Source organism: Thamnophis elegans, chromosome 5, assembly GCF_009769535.1.
Source record: "Thamnophis elegans isolate rThaEle1 chromosome 5, rThaEle1.pri, whole genome shotgun sequence".
Classification (NCBI taxonomy): Eukaryota; Metazoa; Chordata; class Lepidosauria; order Squamata; family Colubridae; genus Thamnophis; species Thamnophis elegans.
This window is the reverse complement of record NC_045545.1, coordinates 86,185,411-86,208,064: the sequence shown is the minus strand read 5'-3', so window position 1 is coordinate 86,208,064 and position 22,654 is coordinate 86,185,411. Positions and strand designations below refer to the sequence as shown.

Below are 22,654 nucleotides of genomic sequence, written 5' to 3'. Positions count from 1 at the left end.
CAGTAAATTCAGTAACATTATAGTTCAACATTTTTTCAGCCAATGTATGAAGAAAACATGTCCATTTTTTAATCCACTTATTAAAAACTAGACAATCTTTTCAGTATTTTCTCCAGTGTCATTGTTTGTTCTGCACATTGAAGGCTACATTCCACAAGCACAATTTTTACCCAAAAGAAAATTTATTAAAAATTACAGGTTGTCATACTCTTCACTCATCTGATATGTAGCAAGAAAACAGATCTGAAAAGTTATGCATTACTGTATATGCTTTGCATTTAGAGAAACACAACAACAAATATGTGTATTTCTGTCAAAGTAATGAAACTTACTGATAATGGTTAATATTTTAATATTTTCTCCTAAAAGAACAATACCTGTATTTCTTTGCTAGGATTCACAAACATAAAACATTTGTGATGCACAAATGATTTTGTTTAAAAAAAATTCAGAATTCAAATGCAACAGATGCTAAGCATAGGTCTGTTTCTCAACAATCATCCATGATGGTTGATTTACAAGCTACAATGTAATAAAGACATTGTAAGGAGATTGATCCAGCCTGGGGATTCACCAAAGGATGGGATCTGTAGACTTAACATATATAAGGGTGCCCAGGTTGGAGAAGGCTTGCGAAAGGGCACTTTCAGATGGGGCATATCTAATAAATATTTTCACCAGATGTTTATAGGATTTTCAAGAATGAGAGCAAGTCTGAGAGATTAATACACTGCTTTTCCAGTCTGCAAAACTGACTGGAAAACAGAGAGTAGAGAGAAATTATAAAACGATGTCAGCTCTACTTACGAGAACCAGTCATATACTAAACAATGAATTTCTTAAAAGAATATCATGGCTACCATACTTCACTAGGTCATATATGTGGAGCAGGGAAACTACACCATCTTTTCAGTTCTTCTTCAAGAGGACCAAGGTTTGAAGTATTGATGCAATCTTTGACAGCCATTGCTTTCTACACGAGTAAAATTGTCCAGTGTGAGTTCCTACTTAACCTGAAAACTATCAATAAATCATTTGAATTTTCTTTATGTGACACGAAATGCGCCCGGTCACCAATAGCTTCTGGATGTGGGTTTTTTCCCTTACTTCAGCTGACCATGATGAAATTCGATTTGCAGTGAGCTTTAAAAAGAAGACAAACAAGACAGGTTGACTTGGGAGTAGAATTTATGTGCCTAAATCTTTTGATTCAAATGGAAAGCAGGGTGTGATTGCATGCGTTCTTCAACACTTTAATCCATTCCTGTAAAATACTCCCCTGTTGTCCACTGTCATATAAAGTATAATATATCCCAATGTCTGCTAGAGTGGGCATCTATAATAAATTTACCACAAAGCTAAATGGAAGCGTTCATGGTTGTATCTCACAAATGTTTGATGAGATTTAAGTATTGTAGACTGGCATGTGATTTTGATTTCCAGGATTCCCGAGAGACTCTCGGGGGATCCACAGGGGTGGTAGGACCACACTGTAAAAAAAATTGTATCTTAGACCATAAACCAGGGTCGGCAACCTTAAACACTCAAAGAGCCACAAAGGTCCTAACCATAAAGCCCCCATTCAATTCTGGAGCTGACCGGAAGTCCGGTTCCCCCATCATAGAGTCTCCTCCTAGCATGGCGTCCTTTTTCCTCTACCTGTTCTAACCGAAAGCCCTATCAATTGCGGAGCCGACCTGCGACAGGGAGCCCCAGCAGAGGGATGAAAGAGCCACATGCAGCTCCAGAGCCGCATGTTTCTGAGCCCTGCTGTAGACTAACACAGTTCTCCTACCAGCTCAACCTTAATTCAAGATCTTTACATGTCTTCAGGGGTCTCCACAATTAAAAGTCAAGATGGAAGCCACGAAAGTGTGATTGAAACTCCTTCCCTTTTTAATATGCATTGCATGCAGAGTTTAATTGTAGCATCATGGCCCCCATCTTGGACTTTTCTTTTTTCTTTTTTTTTCCACTGTGGAAACATGTTTTGTGCATGTTTTCCTGCAGTCCAAACACCCTGAAAAAAATGAGATTCATAGAAACATCTGACCTTCAGTGCTGAAAAAGCATCCTGCTCAGAGGTTCCTGAGGTAAATTCTTTTATATGTGTGTATGTTCATGAATGTAAACAGGTTGCAAACTTGAAATAAAAATGCAGTGCCGGAAAGATTTACCTATAAACTCTGTCACTGGGTCATGTTCACCTTCTGTCTTAATGGTTCCTGCAATGCTGTCATTTTCCAAAATTGGAAGAAAAAGCTGCACAAAGTCAGAGGTATAGGGAGGTGCAATCACATCCAGGACCTATGAAATCAGATAGCACAAAAGACTGTGAGCTTCATTGTGATTGTTGTTGTTGCTTTTTTTTTGGGGGGGGGAGTAATTTTACTTTAAAACATTTAGAAAATAAATTGCTACGCAAAAGAAAACAAAGAAGATAATTAAAAAAAAAATAGTGGAGAACAAAATAGTAAATAAAATTTACAACGGTCATAACATTGCATTTCTTAGTTTTGTGACCATGTGTTTCTTGGTTTTTGGAGCCTGTCATCAATCTTGCCAAATTCATTTTATTTATTTATTTGGAGAACTTATAGGACTGCCCACTCACTCACACAATAAAATAAAAACTCACAATAAAATACAACAACCCCCCCACTCAGTGGTGGGTTTCAAAAATTGTTCGAACCTACTCTGTGGGTGTGGCTTCCTTTGTGGGAGTGGCTTGCCACCCATGCGACCGGGTGGGAGTGGCTTGTCGCCCATGTGACCGGATATGAAGTTGCCGACGACACTTGTCAGAACCACCTTAAATTACCTCACACACAGCACTGGCATGCATAAGAATATGATGTAAACTTGTTTTTTAAAAGGCATCTTTGGTTTGCGTTAAAACAACTTCAACACACGCAATGTTCTCATTGCACCACAAACACAGTAGTCATCCTTACCTTTCACAGAGGCACTGAGTTTTATAAATATGAGCATGATAGTGTAGAATAATCATATCCAAGGACCAGTGATGGGTTTCAAAAAAAATTGGAACCTCTTCTGTAGGTGTGGCCTGCTTTCCGGGTCCACTGGTGGAACCTCTTCTAACCAGTTTGGTAGATTTGATGAACCGGTTCTACCGAATAGGTGCGAACTGGCAGGAACCCACCTCTGCCCCCACTCCTCCTTCCCCAAGAGAGGAGGAGGTTTAAAAATTGCAATAGACCCACAAAGAGCCCCAATTACATCACAAGCAGCTTGTGCCATATTGTTAAAATACCGAAACCCAAAAAAGGTAGTCTGAAATTCTTTTAAGACAGTGATATCCAACCTTGACAATTTTAAGACCCATGGACTTCTACTCCCAGAATTCCCCAGCAAGCATGGTTGACTGGGGAACTCTGGGAGTTGAAGTTCACAAGTCTTAACGTTGCCAAGGTTGGACACCCCTGTTCCTTGGCAGTTTTCCTTTATTGTTCTCACTTATAAACAGAAATCTTGCCAAACTAAAGCAACTGCTTGCTTGCATCATTAAAGATATACTCCGAAAGCCTTCCAACCAAACTATCTAAACTTCGCTGTCTCTTGGTCCTCGGAATGCAGCCCCTCCCTCCTGGGAATCTGGATTACATTTCACCACACCAGCGCAAATTACCATATTTTTCGGACTATAAGACGCACCCATGTATATGATGAACCAAGATTTTGAAGAGGTAAGTAAGAAAAGTTTTGCCTTCCCTCAGCCCACAGTAGCACTCTGCAGGCTTCAGCAGGGCTGGAGCAAGGCAAAAACGGGGGCATTTTTGCCTTGCCCCAGTCTTGCTGAAGCCTGCAGAGTGCTACTGGGGGCTGAGGGAAGGCCCATTTTTCACAAAAATGGGATGCGGAGATGGGGCTTTGGGAGGCCAAAAACGGTTGTATTCAGTGTATAAGACGCACCAACATTCCACACTGTTTTTTTTTGGGGGGGGGGGGGAGGGAGATGCATCTTATCATCCGAAAAATACGGTAACCCATTTGAACACTGAAAACTCTTTTAACTATCCAAATATTTACTGACCTCGGTCACAAAATATCTGATCAGAGATATATCCGTGTCCAACTTCTCCAGGCATTTCCGGATATAGCTGACCACTGGCAGAACATAGCCGCGGCTCAACAAGTGAACCATTCTGTCCAGAAGAGTCTTCTTAAGTTCCAGCTGAGAAAAGAGAAAGTCCGTGAAAATGCATAGCGGTTTCTATTGTTCCTGGAGAAAATATTATTCTCGTGCAATTTCTAGCGTGCTTACCGTATTTTCACCCATATAACCCGCGGGTTATATGCGGTTTTTACATGCACAGCGCCCCCCTGCGGGTTATATGCGTGGGCGGGGTATACAGAAAATATTTTACACGATCGGAGGCTTACACGATCGGAGGCTTGCTTCTTTCTCCGTTTCTTCCCCCACCCCGATCTCAGCTGTTTCCTTCTCCTCCGTTCCTTTCCTCTTCCCCAGCGTGCGCAGGGTTCTTTCTCCGTTTCTTCCCCCACCCCGATCTCAGCTGTTTCCTTCTCCTTCGTTCCTTTCCTCTTCCCCAGCGTGCGCAGGCTTCTTTCTCCGTTTCTTCCCCCACCCCGATCTCAGCTGTTTCCTTCTCCTTCGTTCCTTTCCTCTTCCCCAGCGTGCGCAGGCTTCTTTCTCCGTTTCTTCCCCCACCCCGATCTCAGCTGTTTCCTTCTCCTTCGTTCCTTTCCTCTTCCCCAGCGTGCGCAGGCTTCTTTCTTTCTCCGTTTCTTCCCCCCCCATCTCAGCTGTTTCCCTTCTCTTTTACTCGCCGCGGGTTATATGCGTGTGCGGGTTATCTGCGTGTGCGGGTTATCTGCGTGGGCGGGTTATATGCGTGGGCGGGGTATACGGGAAACATTTTACACGATCCAGAAAACCCGCGGGTTATATGCGTGTGCGGGTTATCTGCGTGGGCGGGTTATATGGGTGAAAATACGGTACATCAGCAAAGGTGAAAAAAATAAAACCTAAAATCTATCCAGGAGAATTACCTCGTGGGATTTTTGGCTCCCTAACAAAATAGTTTTCTCCTCTGTTTAAGTGGAAACCAATACAGTGCGCCCAGGGACCAAAATGTTTGTAAAGTTTTTTGAGGATTATTTTAATACAGTGATTTTGGAGTTTTAAGGGATAACATAAGCCTTGCAGAGCCATTGCAAGCCCTTTAACTATTGCACCCATTCCATTCTTTCCATCAGGAAGTTGATTGAGGGATGACTTTTGGATATTTAAAGCAACCAAGTGAATTCATATCATATCGTCATCATTATTATGAACATGTTTACTTCTCTTTTGTCATGTTTTCACCATATGCTAAATAAATCATCATCACCACTACCACTAGGTATTTTGGCTCAACCTATCATGGTGACCTTCTTCCCAAATTTAAAAAAATATATTGTGTTTTTTTAAATTTGATCAGTAGCAGGAGCAAAACAAGGTCTGTATCACAGTGCCCTCTACTGATAAAGAAAATAGCTGCAATGTTTGTTTTGCTAGTAAGGTTTGAAACACAAAACAAGGAAGGGACCTTGGAGGCCTTCTAATCCAACCCCCTGCTCAGGCAGGAAACCCTACACCCCTTCAGACAAATGGTTGTCCAATCTCTTCTTAAAAACCTCCCAGTGTTGGAGCACCCAGAACTTCTGGAGCCAAATTGTTGCACTGATTAATTGTTTTAATTATTCAAAAAAGTATTTTAGTTTTCTATTAGGAAAATATTACAACATGGAAAAATGAAGTAAGTAACAGAACAAAGAGTGGTTTCTCCCTTCTGACTCCCTACAATTTTGGACTGGGGCTCTTTAAACATTACATAAAGAAGGGCATGACCAGCAAATTCAATTGAAATATGATTTATGGAGCTTTCTTCTGAAGCATCCTTGGTATTTAACTGAGCCGTGGAGAATGCTCAGGAATGCATCTTTCTTTATTAATATATAGGAACAAAGAAGCTTTTTAATGCATGATGATTTCCCTAGCCAATTACACTAATTATAGACTTTCAAGTAAGTTTGGACTTCACTTTTTTACGTTGAATAAAAATAATTCTGAATTCTTTCTACAGATCCATTCAGTTATGGGTCTTTCAAAAGTATGAACCCAGATTCCCTAATTTTTTCTCTCCTTGGGAATGATAATTTTACAAACAGGCAATCTACTTCAGCAATTTAATAAAATAATAGCAGTAGCCGTTGGACTTACTTACATACCACTTCGGAGTGCTTTACAGCCCTCTCTAAGTGGTTTACAGAGCCAGCCTATTGGCCCCAACAATCCAGATTCTCATTTTACTGACTTCAGAAAGATGAGTAAACCTTGAGCCGGTGAGAATCGAACTGCAGAACTGCTGGCAGTCAGTAGTCAGCATAATTAGCCTGCAATGTTGCATTCTAACCACTGCGCCACCCTGGCTCTTCAGCTAATCAACTTCAGGATGCCCCATCAAAAGTCTCAACAGTCAAGAAGCCCATATTTTTGAATGTCTTCACCTGTTCCATGACATCAAGCTGAGAATGCTCAGTCTCAAAAAGTTTGACCAGAAGTTGCAAGACTAGGGGATGAAGCAGTTGGTGGCAGGTGCTGATCTGCAGAGCAAAAGGCAAAAGGTAAGATCTGCATTTCTACTAATGTACAACCTTACATTATGAGACAACTATGACGAGGCCACAAACCTTAAAATAGAGAATTCAGGTAGTGGTCGACTTGCAACCATCCATTTAGTGACCGTCTGAAGTTACAAAGGCATTGAAAAACGCCTTATGATCATTTTTCATACTTATGACCACAGCATCCACGAGGCCGTGTGATCAAAATTCGGACTCTTGACACGTGGCTATTTATAGCTGTTGCAATGTTCTGGGATCATGTAATCACCTTTCGCGACCTTCTGACAAGCAAAGTCAACGGGGAAGCCAGATTCACTTAGCAACCGTCACTAACTTAACAATTGCAGTGATTCATTTAATAACCGAGACAAGAAAGGTTGTAAAATAGGGCAAAATTCACTTAAGAACTGCCTCGCTTAGTTACATAAATTTTGGGCTCAATTCTTGCTGTAAGTTGAGGACTACCTGTACTCATTAAGAACTCTTGAATTCTTAAAATATAGAATACATACGATTGCCAGTGAATTCAAATGTAGAAATGTTATCAATCCAGCTGGACGACCACTAAGGATTTATGCCCTCTGGCAAATACAAAAATTTGATCCTTAATTTATGCCATAGCATCAGACTGTGAAATATATTAGTATATTCAGTATATTAGTATAGTACTATTTTGCAAAGACTGTATGAAAACAATTATCTGTCAATTAAAAAGAGAGTAAAAGAGAATAACTTCTATATCACTTTTTCAAAATACAGTGAAACCTGATTGCTATTAAGTTTTTTAAAAATAATCTTTCAAAGATATGAATAAAGCTCTTGCAGTTGGATATATTTTTCCTCCAAGAACAGCCTTGCAAACTGAAACCCTAGCTGTAATAAAAATGGAACTTATTAGTTAACATATAGGGAATATTAGCTACTTCCACTTGTTGTGTTTTTCCCCACCTATTTTTAGAACTGCGGCCTGAAAAAGGTTTCGCTTCTCCAACAGGAAATAGTGATCACGTGACCCAGGGACGCTGCAACCACTGAAAATACATGCCAGTTGCCAAATGCCCAAATTTTGATCACATGGGTGTTGTGAAGCTGCGACAGTCCTAAGTGACATAACCAGTTGTATCAAGTCACTTTTCTCAGTCACCTTTGCAACCTTGAACAGTTGCTAAATGAATGGTTGTAACTCAGCTGATCCAAAATATTAGTAACGATAATAGTATAGCATATACCAGGGTCAGTAAACAGCAAAATAAACCAAGTAGTTAGTGAATTAACCTCCCAAGCCTCATTGGGGAAACAACCATTTCTTCAGAGTCTTACAAAATTTCCCAAAAGATTGGGGCCGTCCAGGTCCCTGAGAGGAAACACTGTTCCAAAGGACTGCAAAGAGATCTTATCATGGCAAACATATCTGAAAGATAAAGCCAGGCTTATTTGTCACTCAGCAGAACTCAAAGACCTCACCTCGTCCAACAGTGCCAAATGTACTGGAGTGTGATCTGTCTGAAGCTGGAAATATCGGGGTTCTGACACCGTCCAGTCAACCCATTTCAATACCCCCATGGCTACAACTGGAAACCTAAGGAGAGTGGAAAGCAGAGCAAGACATGCCAAATTGAGGCAAATACTGTTAGAGTATTCATGACTGGGAGAGACATGGTAACAAGGTCAGCCAATGAATAGGCATAGCAACTAAGTCAGCCAATGGGAGCTTAAAAAGATCTGAGTCTGTGCTGAGAATCAAAACTGAAACTGTCTGCTCTGAACTGAAAATTCATCTCTGTACTGCTGCTTGCAATATTTGGGGGACTAGTTCTCTTCCTTCCCCAGCCTTTTCAAGAATTATTCCAGTTGCACACTCAATTTTCTTCTACAAAACTGAGGATAAGAAACCTGTTCCCTTTATTATTGTCCCTTATTGCAAACCCAGATCAATGAAATTCTCAAAGTTACCCAGATGACCCTGCAGATTTCTTAGGCTTGCTCTCCACAAACACAGATTTAAAATCAGAAATTGCACACTTCCTTAATATTCTGTGTAATGCAAACCAATTTTTGCATTTTTAACCAAAGAAACCATGTTCTAAGGCGAGGCTTACCTGATACACTGATAAAGGGTACTCAGCTCCGCGACAAGCTCCGAAGCGCCTTTATTCTCATTGCAGCAAAGATTGTGAACTGTTTCAATCGCTTTTGAAGTTGACTTGAGCTCATCTTTATTGATGCTAACCCTCTTGTTCTAAGAAATGGTGAAATTTGGTGGATGAGACAAAGGGACATTCCTGTTGAAACCTAAATTGGCGCAGAGCCGTTTAATATTTTTTTCTTAAAAGTATGTATATTTCTGAGTTTGGGTAAATGGAAGTCTCATTGGATACTAGATAGTTCTCAACTTACAACCACAATTGGGACAAAATTTCTGTTGCTAAACAAAGCAGTTGTTAAGTGAGCCATACTAATTTTATGACCTTTCTGCCAGCATTGTTAAGTGAATCACGAGGTTGTTAAGTGAATCTGATTTCCCCCGTGTACTTTGCTTGTTTAAAATTGTTAAACATAGTCATCTATTTATTGGACTACCTATGATCTAGCTCAAAAACCTAGATTTCATTTCAATTTAAGGAAAACCTTTCCGATGGTAGAGTTTGTGGAACAGTCTGACTATGGAAATTGTGGATTCTCCATCAAAAGGTTTTTAAGAAGAGGGATAGCCAGCTCTCCTGGATGGTTTAACTGGTTTTCCTGGACATTGCAAAATGTTGGGCTAGATGACCCTTAAGGTCTCTTCCAATGACATAATTCTATAAAATCCCTTGTATACAATACACCTATGAACAAGAATGCAGAATCTGTAGCATAAGTACGCTTTCCAACAGTTCTAGTGGTGAAAAAGATGGGAATTGTAGTTTAGGAAATCAAGGAGAGGGAAATCAGAGTTTCTATTGCAATTCTTGCTAAAGTCCCAAATATCTATCATTATCAACCTCCATTCAGCTTGTTTGCATTTGTAGAAAAAGTACAAGAGGAAGAAGAAAAGAATTAAGACTACTTGAGTCAAAGACCTCTTTTTGGTTAAAGAACATGAAAGCTATTTCTGTAAATTTGGAAGCCAAGCGTACAGTTTCATTTTAAACAATGCAAGCACATAAAGTAATATAGTTATTATCCTGTTCCAAACCACCAATTTATTTCTAAACCATCATTCAGCCATCCCAAGTCTACCTTCTTCCATGTTTCCACCACGCTAGCTGCATAGGCCAAAATGTGGATATATTTGTGCTTATGGTCCTGATTGATTTTTGCTCCTGGCTTGAACAGCGACAGCATAAAGAGATCTAAAAAAGCGGGAACTCTAATCTGTAGGGAAATGAAACAAAAACATATCAACGGCTTACGGAAAGCCAGATTTTAAACTGATTACATCTCAAAATACTTTCATTTCCAAGAAGCTGAATTTTGGAACTAAGACTAAGTGTTATGTTTCCATTATGACTCTTGATACTTAAAAGACTATTCCTTCATTAAAAACGTATAAAGTCAAATCAAATCAACTGCCTGCCTTCAAAAGAAAAGAAAACCCAAAACTACTGAAATCTAAAAGTTTGTGAAGGCCAAGACACAGGTAGTTCTCGACTTATCACAACTGGGATTGGAATTTCTCTGCAAACCGTCATAACTGTGAAAAATTATGCAACAGCTGCCCAAATCATCCAAAAGAAAAGAGGAATGAGGTGTCTACAGAAGGTGGTAACATTATCCTGTTACAAAACAAGATGAAGATATATGTTGGTCCCCCTTAGCAGTAGCAATAGCACTTAGACTTACATACCGGTTGACAGTGCTTTACAGCCCTCTCTAAGCGGTTTAAAGAGTCAGCACATTTCCCCCAACAATCTGGGTCCTCATTTTACCGACCTCGGAAGAATATAAGGCTGAGTCAACCTTGAGCCTGGTGAGACTTGGACTGCCAAACTGCTGGCAGCCGGCAGTCAGAAGTAGCCTGCAGTACTGCATTCTAACCACTGTGCCACCAAAGCTCTATGGCAATCACATGATCTTGGGATGCTGCAACCATTAAAAATATATGCTGATTGCCAAGTGCTTGAATTTTGGCAACAAAGGCTCATAAGTCTCTTCAGGAATGATGTCTTATGAAGAGCACATCCCATAAAATAAGTGCCAACAGATAAGTAGGGGATCACATTTTTCGGTACCTACAACACAGGGAGGAAGGTCCTGCTAAAATCCAATAGGTGGAGGCTGCCTTTGTATGCACAAATGTTATAGGCATGTATGCCCTAACAGGGCGTCAATATATGAAAGGAAAAGGCCAAAGGATGTATAAAAAAACTGGATGACTAAGGCCCTCAGATAGACAGAGACCCTTTGAAGCAATGGGTTGGACCAAGGAAAGAAAATCATCATGTCTGCTCTGGCCCAACAGGGCAGTATTGCACTCCTGACTTGAAAATTAGAGAGTGGAATACATCTGCATCTTGGATGGCTTGGGCATCATAAATAAGGATGACCCATACATCTCCTTCGATTCTAATTCAAATTGCAATGACAATGATCATTTCTCACACCAGCATTTCTCAACACTGGCAACTGTAAGAGTTAGATGCACTTCAAACTCCCAGAATTCCCCTGTCTGCATCATATACCAGAGTTGGCTGGGGAATTCTTGGGAGTTAAAGTCCATCTATCTTAAAAGTTGCTAAGACTGAGAAGATATTTTTCCCTGTTACCCAGCAGAAAAAGTAACTAACCTCAGAAATAAACATTTATACTCTGAGAGACTACCATAGACTTTGAAACTGCTGCTGAACTGTATCTAAATCAGTTTTGCTTCTTAACTGAGAGTGAGGATGGGGAGCTTTGAAGAAGTGTAGGTATTTTTCCTCCAAGGGAGGTTGCTACTAACCAGTTCTACAGGAGGAGGATCCATGCTTGTGAACATCTTGAAGAGGACTGTGATGTCTGCTGGATTCAGAGCTCCTTTCGACAGCATGGCACCAAGGGCTTGGCAGGCACGGGGATAGGAAGCGGCAGTGCCCAACGCTAGAGTGATCTGACTGGCATCATGCCCTCTTCAGGAGATCAAGTAAGTACAAGAGACAGAGCAAGCTTGCTTTAGGAAAGCTTCAGAAGACGTAGTAACTGGTCACCAATAACAGTGGAGACCACCTAATGAGCAATCGCCAAAAGTGTTTGGCATTTTATTAAAGAACAAACAGAATCAATTATGCTGTGTGGACAAAATGCAGAGGAGGTTCAATTCCTCATATGACCTCCCAACTATTATCATTAAATAGACCAGATTTATGCAGCATGTAACCTGTGTTCGTCCATCCATCCATCCATCCATCCATCCATCCATCCATCCATATACATTGCCCCATTCTAAGAGACTGGATAATTTGACATTTAAATTTGACAGAAACAAATAGATGATTGCCTACAATTTCCAAGCCAAAAGCCTGCTAAAACTGCAGTATTTTCAGTGTTCTTTGAAAAGTCCTAAGGAAAGGAATAGGAAAACCTTTCAAGGCTGTGGGTCTCATAATCGGGGAGACGGGGAATTGCTATTAAAGTTTGCCTTCTGGTCCACACCATCTTACCTCCCACACACCTTAAGCAGATTCTCTCTAGATCACAGTTTCTGCGTCTTGGCAACTTTAGGATGTGTGGACTTCCAACTCCCAGAATTCTCCAGCCAACATATTAGATGGGGTGTTCTCTGAGTTGAATAAACGTCTTAAAGTTGCCATAGATTAAGAAACACTGTTCTAAATATCTGGACATGGGCAGAACCATAATTAGAAGAGACAATTTAGAACAAGCAGGTCTTATAGTAAAGTTTTAGATGCTACTGCACCTAAGAGATGTGGAAGTATGAAAGAACTCAGAAAAAGCTCTATAAATTTGTATTTCTAAATTACCAACTCTAATGTAAATTGTACACTTAATAATATGCCAGGCATGGGTGCATACACAAGGGCACAAGCGATGTCACCTGGAAAGTACACAATCTGTGACATTTGCCATATTGATATTATGGTGCACCTGATGTTGTTCTGATAACTTGTGTGCTTGCATAACATCTTGATATGATTTTCATACACTATTTAATTTTGGGATCATGCTTAGAATTGAATCAGGCATCCTTTTTACAGACTAGAATTATCCTGAGGCATGCAACCCAGGAGCGCCATACATTACACTGGAAAAGAAGTGAAGCAAGATCTTACTTCTCATGAGCAAATCGCTGGACCTCTTGAGCGATTCTACGCACGGCGGATCCCCCTTGTTCTTCTTGCGCTAACATGGACATTATAGCTTGAGCAAAAAGATACGTGTGCTCACCGTGGCACACCATTTTCTGCAAATACATTGTCACAGAACATTCAGAAACATGAAGGTGTCTAATATTATGGGATAGCTATAATTTTCACTCTATAGAAGAACACATAAACACCACAAAACAGCTCAGAATTTTGTTTAAACCATATTTCATTTAAATGTCTGCCAGTTTGAACTGAGGTAACGGAATTTGAGAAAACTGGCAGTTGGAATACAGTTCTTTGCAGGTTGGGAGGGGGAGTAGAACTCCTTAGCATCAGAGCATGTTAATTACTGTATAAGAAATACTAATGATCTGATGGTCATTTCAAAAAAAATTCTTTCTTAGTGAGCATGTAGAAGCCAAAGGAACATATGTATCAAATTTCAAGTTTGTAGTGTTTACGGTTCTGGAGATTTCGTCATGAGAAAGTAGTATTTAACATATATATCTATATCTCTATGTGTATCTATCTATCTATCTATCTATCTATCTATCTATCTATCTATCTATCTATCTATCTATCATCTATATATCTATCATCTGTATATCTGTATATATATATATAATATCTCTCTCTCTCTCTCTCTCTCTCTCTCTCTCTCTCTCTCTCTCTCTCTCTCTCTCTCTCTCTATATATATATATATATATATATATATATATATATATATATATATAGTTATATTTATGCTGATAAATAAATAAAGGGAGACTAGTATAGATCTATTTCAAGCTATTTAGCTCTCATCAGCTAGCCATACCCAAGTTTGGGAATCGAGCCTGTGCTCTATTGCCTCCCAGGCAGGGAGTTAACCATTTGAGCTACAGAGAACGACTCCTTATCAGCCAGCCACATATATATATGTGTGTGTGTGTGTGTGTGTGTGTGAGTGTGTGTGTGTTTTATTTTTTTTATTTTTTATTTTTTATTTAACAAAGGCAACAGTAAAAATATTGGGTTTCTGTCGTGATGGACTCTTGTGACGAGCCGATTGACAGATGATGGAAGCAGTTAGCTTCCTCCCATAATTGGGGCTTACCAGGGGTTGCAAAAATTATATATATAATATTAGTAGCTATGACATCAAAGACCACTGACCTAGCCACAGGCCTAGAATGTTACCATTCCCTTGCACTTTTTCCACAGCAAGCATTTTTAAGAACTGGACATTTCCTAAAAAAACAACAACCACACAAAAAGAGGAGATAAGGCTGCAAACTCACAGCAAACTCTGGTAGATTCTTCTCCAGATTTTCTTCTCCACCATCTAAGATAGTAGCCAGAGATGTCCGCAATACCCGAGAAAAAACTTCCAATTGCTGGCAAGCTGTTGATACACTGGTGATCTCCCCTTGGTATCCAGCATCAGAGATAAGCTGCAACCAACCAAAAGGATTTCCAACTGAGACGGTAGACGTTTTGCAATCCGAGAGGATCCCTTCATCACTATCACAAATACCATTAAGTATGTAGACTAGGACTGAAGGGCAAATGACACCACTTCAGCACCTAGGGCATGAAAATCAAGAAATAAACACTGGAAAACATTATTTCTTCCTGGTTCAGCAGGAGGGGGAGGATTATAAGAATTAGAATTAGTAGAATAAGAGGGAGGAGGAGGAAGAGGAGGAGGAAATAAAAACACAGTCAAATTGAATATAAGCCAGTCTACACAATTTTATTGGCAGTATTGCAGAAGTGATTTGCCACTGTGTTTCTTTGGGGATTTTTTCAAAAAAAAATCTCAGTCCATCTTGTAAAACCTGGAAATCCCAAATCTCTCAGCCATGAACTAAGCAGATCCAATTCTGTTTTACAGCAATGGTTGGCTAGATCCTGCTACCAACTGGCCATATTTCAGAGCAAATATTATATATTGGAAGCTAGAAATAGTTTGGCTCCTAAGAATTTCTCCAATCGTTAGATACATGCATGAATGTACGCAGAAATTCTTGCAATATGACAACGGAGAAGCTCACGTTCCCCGTGGCAATCTTGTGTGCATCTTATTCAACTAAAAACATGACAATACAATGCCCAAAAGACCAACTATGCAACTGTCTTCCTAACATTGTTAGCCTCCCCGATCTACTTACAAATTTGCATAAAAAAACAGGAGAGAGCTGACAAGCTTGCTAGTTGAACGAAAAGAACTGTATTTACCTTGACAGTGAAGTTCAGCATGAGACAGTCCGGATGAGCTTCAGCCAGCTTGTAAAAGAGGTCTCGCCATGTTGTATGTGCTATCATTTGCTCAAGCCAGGCTGGAGTCTGTCAAAACCAAGAGCAACAGACCAAGATGGGTCGGGCAGTCAGGAAAATCAACCCATGCTTTTAGAGTAGCTTTAAAAGTATCCAAAGAAAAATGCAAAATTGACACAATAGCACTTAGACTTACATAATGCTTCAGTGTTTTACAGCCCTCTCTAAGCTGTTTACAGAGTCAGCCTATTGCCTCCAACAACCTGGATCCTCATTTTTCCCACCTGGGAAGGATGGAAGGCTGAGATTTGAACTGCCAAATTTCAGGCAGCTGGCAGTCAGCAGAAGTAGCCTGCAATACTGGATTCTAACCAGTTACTTACTCTCTCAAGAATCTTTACTACTCAGTTTACAGAGTATTTACAAACCAACTATGGGCAAGTCAGGTGACGCACTGCCATGTCTTGGTCAAAGCAGATATAGTCACACAGTATAATAAGGTTGATGAATTTACTTTTTGGATGGCTTAGGTACATAGGATGTCACTTGCCCTCCCAAGGATACCTGTGACTCAGCAAAACTCAACCCACTTGGTGAGTACGTGCTTCAAAATACCATGCGAAGCCCAAACATGGATTATTTCAGAGAGCAGATTAAAGCATGTGGTCAGAAGATAACTGGCGTGTAAGAAAAAAGAAGTAGATAAGGTGCAAATGGCAGTGTGTGTATCTTTTCTTTTAAGGACCAGACTAATAAGGTACTGAAAGGTTTGCCAACCCACAAAAGAGGCAGACACATTTCTATTCAATTGTATGCAAAAGCACAACTGATGTCGACATGGGAAAGTCTGAAAAAGCTGCTCACACGTTCTTTTTTTTTAAGAGAGAGAAGGGGGGCTGCTTGCCTTGAAAGAGATGGTGCTTTACAGGATCACTGTCAGTTTTACCCCATGGACAGGAACGAACCACTTTGAACAGCTCAGAAAACGTCTAGGAACCAGAACTCGGTATATTTGATCCTATTTCTGCTATCTTACTTTTTGCTACTTAAAACTCATCACATTTGCTTATTGGTATTTTTAGCTGCTATTTTTAATTTAAATTTAAATATGAAATGTTTTTGTCAGCCGTCCTGGAAAAAAAACCCCTCTGATTTGAAAAGTAAAACAACAGTTAAACAAATGAGAAATCTGTGTGTTTTGAAAACAAGTCTCTTCTCAAAACACAGCAAAAGTTTCTGAGTTATATTCTTCTCTGAACTTGAGAGAAAAGGAAACTGTGCTGTTACCCCACTTGGCTGAATCAAGTTTTTAAGTTACCTCTCCCTCCTCTGTGAAAATGGAATCCGCTTTACGTGGATCAAAGTGTTTAATCAGCAAACTTTTTAAGTGGTTTTCCACGGTTTCCTGGACATGAATGGGTTCAGCTCCTGCAATAAGAGATACTCACTATAGATTTCACATAGCAAAACCTTCAGAATTCTCACAATATTCTTTTGCGCAAAGGAGCAGTCCTTTAATACAATTCAACTTAATGCAATGAGCTTTAGAATATGTTGAGTATGAAAATAATTTGACTCAGCACCACTATCTAACATGTTTATAGAACATATTCAAATGTTAGGTACAGATAGTCCTCGACATATGACCACAATTGAACCCAACATTAATGTTGTTAAGCAATGCAGTTGTTAAGCGAGTCAGACCTCATTTTACAACTTTTTTATTGCCAGGATTGTTAAGCATATCCCTGTAGTTGTTAAGTTATTCCTGTGATCATTAAGTGAATCGGGCTTCCCTCATTGATTTGCTCTGCTGGCTGGGAAAGTCACAAATGCTGATCACATGACTCTGGGACAGTGCAACTGTCATAAGTACATGCCTGTTGCCAAGCACCTGAATTTTGATCATGTGACCGAAGGGATGGATAAGTGTGAGAAATGGCTATAAGCCCCCCTTTTTAGTGCTGTTGTGACTTTGAACAGTCACTAAATGAATGGTTGTAAGTCAAGGACTACCTGTACTCATTTATATACAGACAATTTTGAATCATTGAGATGTGTAGTTGCAGCACCAAACAGAACTGAAAAAAAACTCACAAATATTTCTAGAGAGTCTAATACGAAGCTAAAACTGTAAACAGATGATCTCATGTTTTATCATTGGTGACATCCTATAACTGTCTGGTTTGTATTTTTTGGCTGTGGGGGGGGGGGGGTCTTAGTGGGGGGAAAAAGCTGCAGCCCCAAAGTCAATTACCTGTTTGAATAAGCCATTCAGCCAAAAGATTCACTGTCTGAGCCACAGCAGTGTAATTCTCCGATAAGAGCTGAATCACATTCTCTGGAGAACCACCTGCCTGGAAGTACCTGTGAAAGGATGCAGGATTCTCATTTAAGAAATTCTTAAGAGTAGCATTTCTCAATCCTGGCAGCCTTAAAATTTGTGGACTTCAACTCCCAGAATTCCCCAGCCAGCAACCTGGGAATTGGTCTGCTCATTTTAAAGCTTCAAAGAGGAAACACGGTCCCAGAAAATCAGATATTAGAACTCAAGGCAGTGAGACCCTCAGCCAGTTATTGTACCCACAATTCCCCTTTCCACCCACAATGCCTGAATTAATATACAGTTACCGTTTTAAAGTATTAAAAATGGAGGGTTCCATGATGTAATCTCGGGTGGAAAATTTGTGAAGGCATTCCTGCTGGACCTCAGCATCATCTTCCCCTCCATATTCATCATCCTGGTGGTTGTAAGAGTTAAAATTGTCAATATTATTTTCACTACCACGCTGGGTTTCTTTGGTGTGGCAACAGACAGCAACATTAGCCTAAGCATGGAGTTAAGATCATAATTGGGGTTCCAGAGTCTTAAAGAAAGATGCTAATGGAAGCCAGATTTATGTATCTTAAGATGCCTCAAGTTATGGTAGATGAGAGCAACTTGTAGTCTCAAGTTTTACTTTTGGGATTTCCAGCCGAAATCATTGGGCAGGAATTGAAATGCCCAAGCTTCTCAACTATGGAACATCTTCCACTCGTGTGAATCTGCAGACTTAAGAGGGCTCAGAAGAAAGCACAATAGGAAGTCTGATCAACCAATCAGCATGCAGGACACTCATTTCAGCACAACACGTGACTGAGATTTGGGAGGTGTGCGCATCAGCCAATCTGCAACCACCTGCAACATAAAACCATCAACTCCTTTGCTGCGTAGATACACATCAACGCCTACATGCAGTTGTGGACAAGTCTAAATCAAGCTTTAGTTAACAGCTTACCAACACACTAATCCACACACTATGGTGAGATTGTAAGAAGTCAAAGTGGCCGAAACAGTAGAGTTGATTCACAACCACAGTGGAGCTTGTGTCATGATAAAATGGGTCACCGTTGTGACTAATCCAATTTTATTATCTTTTTTTTTTTTTTTGGTGGAAGCTGATAAACGGATTGTCATTACATGAACCAATTATTGCTATGAGATGGCTTTGACAAACAAACCCAAAGTAAAATTTGTCACACAAACTTTTGGCAAAAATGTCATACAATGTGGTCATGCGGCCAGCCAAATAGAAACTCGTACCCTATTTATGGTTTGCTTAGTTCAGTTCAGTTCAGTTCAGTTCACTTTATTTGTATGCCGCCCTTTTCCCTGGGGGGACTCAGGGCGGCTCACAGTTCAAAAGGGGTGGGGGAAGGACAAACAATTTACAACATAAAGCATTACATCATTTAAGAACTCAACAGTCATACAATTCGAGTAGGGGTTAGAATCTTTAACCCCAGGCCAGCCGGGATAGCCAGATTTTAAGTGCGGCGCGGAAGGTCTGGAGGGTGGTGAGGGTCCGGATCTCCACGGGGAGTTCGTTCCAGAGGGTCGGAGCAGCCACCGAGAAGGCTCTCCTCCAAGTAGTTGCCAGTCTACACTGGCTGGCTGATGGAATTCGGAGGAGGCCTAATCTATGCGATCTTATCGGTCTAGTGGAGGTGATTGGCAGTAGGCGGTCTCTCAAGGACGGTGCCTTCTGCAACTCCGAGTGGGATTCGGGTTTAAGTGAATTTACACAGGACCAAAATCTGAAATGAATTCTTTTTTTAAAAAAAAATTCTACCCTTGGTGTAGCTGTTTCCAGACAATTTCAGAGGACACATTGCAAGAGCCTGGTCAAAATAAGGCCCACCCAAGACGATTCATTGCCCCCACCCACCCCCTACCAAGGCAGGAATTGTTGTAGAAAGTCTGGAGTGTTTTTAAAATATTTTTCCTTGGGTTAAAAAGAAAGCAAACTTGGGTAATTATGTGGTCACTGGGAAATAGTTTTCTTTATCAACAAAAGGGGTTTGCTATTGTTTTAATTTCCCAGTCCAAACAATATTGCTGGATTTTTCTAGTTGTCTCTCATTCGACCACATCTGACCTGTTCCCCCCCCCCAAAAAAAAAAATCAACCAACTTTATCTTCATGCTGCCACTTTCTGAGACACTCTCAGAAGACAAACCTTAAGGACCTTCTTGGGGAGTTGACTTTGGACACCCATCTCAATTTAGGTTCTTCTGCTATAATTATAATTCCTAAAAGACGCTATGAGAAGACTCTTCTTTTGGCTTCAGTGAAAAAGGGGCTGCTTTGTGTGAGAAAAGCAGCCTTATCCCACTGCTGATTGCCCTTGACTTACCAGCACAACTGGGACCAGAGTTTCGGTTGCTAAAACAAGGTGGCTATTAAGTGAGCCATGCCCAATTTTACGACTTTTCATGCTACGGCCATGAAGCAAATCTAATCTCCGCAATTAAATGCATTCCCACGATTGTTAAAGCAAATCCAGTTCCCCCCCTTGTTTCGCTGCTGGAAAATCAATTGTTGCAAAATACACACACACACACACACACACAAACGCAAAATACACACACACACACACAAACGCGCGCGCGCCTAAGTGCAGAAATACAAACGCGTTTGCAAGCGAACGGGCGCACAATATGCAAAGTGTATATAGTATACGTGTGTGTATACACATACATACATACATACATACATACATACATACATACATGTCTGCATGCATGCAAAACATATATTCTGATGCTGCACTTGCAAGGGAGCGCGAGAAACATCGGACAGCGCATGTTTTGTTGCACCGGTTTCTTGCAACAAAAATGTCATTTTCTTGTACATTGCATCGGTGGCTACGAGATACCACAGCGGGGGGGGGGGGCGCTTGCCGGGGTCTCTGGTAAAGTCTGCTGGGGGGGGGAATGAGAGGACCCGCTTCTCCTGCCCATCCCGCAGCCCGGCAAGAACGACCCCCGCGGCGGCTTCCCGGGAGTGGGGGGACGGGGCGGGACGGGACGCGGAGCCCTGAGGCGTTTCCGTTCGGCCACGTGTAGCTCACCGCTCCTCCGTCGGTGTCGTCGCCCCACTCCGCCGTGGCGGCCGCGAAAAACTCGGGCTCCTCCATGGGCTCCGCTGGCCTCCCGCTCAGGCAGCGGCACGGCCGCAGAGATGCGAAAAGGGTAGAGGTGCCCCTCCCGCGGCAGGCCGGGAGCCTCCTGGCGCCTCCGTTGCGCGGCTTTGTTGAATGGGCGCTGCCAGGGGAAGCTTTTCCTTGACGCCCCCCGTGGGGAAGGCGGTCCACGAGCGAGCTAAGCCGCCCCCGGAGAGGGGAGCAAAGGATCTCGCCCCAAATGTGAATGGCTTCGCCCCAGTGTCTGTCTTCTCCTCCCTGATTCTGCGAACTGAAGTATTCTGACCCTTTTGCTAGAGCTGGAAAGCGTTTCAATGCCAATTTTGTATTTCACCCCCAACTCCATCATAGCTGCTTGTAAGGCAGGGTTTCCCAATATTATCCCCGCAAAATGTTATGGACTTCAACTCCCAGAATCCCCCAGCCAGCCTGAGAAAGACTGCTTTAAATATATAGGGAGAAAGTAAGTCATTTGGCGACGTGATTGAAAGAGGCTAAACCCAACTGGATGGCACCAAACAAGGAGGAATTACAGTATCTTTGCCCTGCCTGGAAATAATATAACATCAAACCCAACTTACTCTCAGAAATTAGCATATATCTATATCTATATCTATATCTATATCTATATCTATATCTATCTATCTATCTATCTATCTATCTATCTATCTATCTATCTATCTATCTATCTATCTATCTATCTATCTATCTATCTATCTATCTCTTTTTGTCCACATATTATATTTATTATTTTAAAACATACATTTCGATCATATTTGAATAGCATGGTTATCAACATCCTGATATTTGTATTTTGTATTTACTATATTGGTGAAATGCAAATGGAAACAAAAAAAAAACCCAAAACACCTTGTCTAATGGAGTGGTATATAAGTGCTATTGGTGGCATTTCAGAGTATAATTACTGAAAGCACAGCACATCTGCATGGAAGCAATGAAAACATTAAGTGTCTTGAACACCGGTTTTGTTCTTGGAGAGAGAATGATTCATAAAATTCATCATAGAATAGCAGAGTTGGAAGGGACCTTGGAGGTCTGCTAGTCCAACCCCCGGCCTAGGCAGGAAACCCTATACAGTTTCAGACAAATGACTATCCAACATCTTCTTAAAGATTTCCAGGGTTGGAGTATTCACAACTTCTGGAGGCAAGCCGTTCCACTGATTAATTGTCCTCACTGTCAGGACATTTCTCCTTAGTTCTAGGTTGCTTCTCTCCTTGATTAGTTTCCACCCATTGCTATATATAGCAAGTTGAGAGTGGGCTCAAGACTGAAGCAGCTTCCCCAAATTTGTACTTTCTAAAAGTTCTGAAGTCAGATATGAGGATAAACATGTAAACACGATATTTCACAGGAAAGAAGACCAGAATTAGAACCAGCAAGAGCATTTCTCCAGATTACTAGCTACGTGGCTTCATAATCTTTATAAAAAGCTTTTATAAAAAAACCATAATCTTTTATAAAGCTGGATTTCTTTATTCAATTTTCTATTTCAATTTTCTATTTCTTTATTTCAATTATCTATCTTTATTCAATTTTTTATTCAATTTCTTTATTCAATTCGAAGTTGCTCCTAAAAATGCTTCTCTGTAGAAATCTGAAAAGCCCTAGCATTCTCAGAGAAAAGAGGAAGTCTTCTCTTAACGTATCTATCTCTATGAGAGTTAGTGGCGACCGCGGAGATTTCTGGGTAAAAGCGGTTCTCGACTGTTAGGCGACTCAAAGCAAAGAGAGAGCGCTTCCGTTTATTCTAACAATATTTCCGGCACCAAAGACCCCCCCCCCCCACTTCCTAATCGGTTGTGTTGATACATACGGGTATTCTCTTAGAGTTCGGCAGTGGTTATCGACTCATTCACGCAGCCAAACTCACGATGTACAGACAAACCGTTTGAAACCCGAAGTTAATTGTTCATGAAACCTTTCTGTGTCTCTTCGATACTTACGAGATGCAAGCGGTGATTGGTGGA

The 22,654-nt window shown here is 40.8% G+C and overlaps 1 protein-coding gene across 1 annotated transcript; it reads right to left on the bottom strand.

The window, feature by feature from the left end:
* Nucleotides 1-162: 162 nt before the first annotated feature.
* NELFCD (negative elongation factor complex member C/D) lies at nt 163-20,709 on the bottom strand. The gene is made up of 15 exons (XM_032217193.1): nt 20,592-20,709; nt 17,830-17,939; nt 17,456-17,565; nt 16,517-16,626; nt 15,160-15,267; nt 14,220-14,372; nt 12,903-13,033; nt 11,576-11,741; nt 9,874-10,008; nt 8,751-8,890; nt 8,116-8,230; nt 6,535-6,630; nt 4,055-4,195; nt 2,178-2,307; nt 163-1,143 (listed from the first exon to the last, which is right to left on the bottom strand). The coding sequence occupies exons 1-15, from the start codon at nt 20,655-20,657 to the stop codon at nt 1,109-1,111; spliced, it is 1,746 nt and encodes a 581-aa protein (XP_032073084.1). The 5' UTR covers nt 20,658-20,709; the 3' UTR covers nt 163-1,108.
* Nucleotides 20,710-22,654: the final 1,945 nt, after the last annotated feature.

What these genes read in the sequence shown, in the direction of transcription:
- NELFCD (XM_032217193.1), bottom strand. Translation starts at nt 20,657, where the DNA reads ATGGAGGAGCCCGAGTTTTTCGCGGCCGCCACGGCGGAGTGGGGCGAC. An exon ending in ATTTTTAATACTTTAAAACG is followed by an intron (nt 17,566 to 17,829) that starts GTAACTGTATAT and finishes ATCCTTTCACAG; the next exon opens with GTACTTCCAGGCAGGTGGTT. An exon ending in ACCCTTTATCAGTGTATCAG is followed by an intron (nt 8,231 to 8,750) that starts GTAAGCCTCGCC and finishes CACTCTCCTTAG; the next exon opens with GTTTCCAGTTGTAGCCATGG.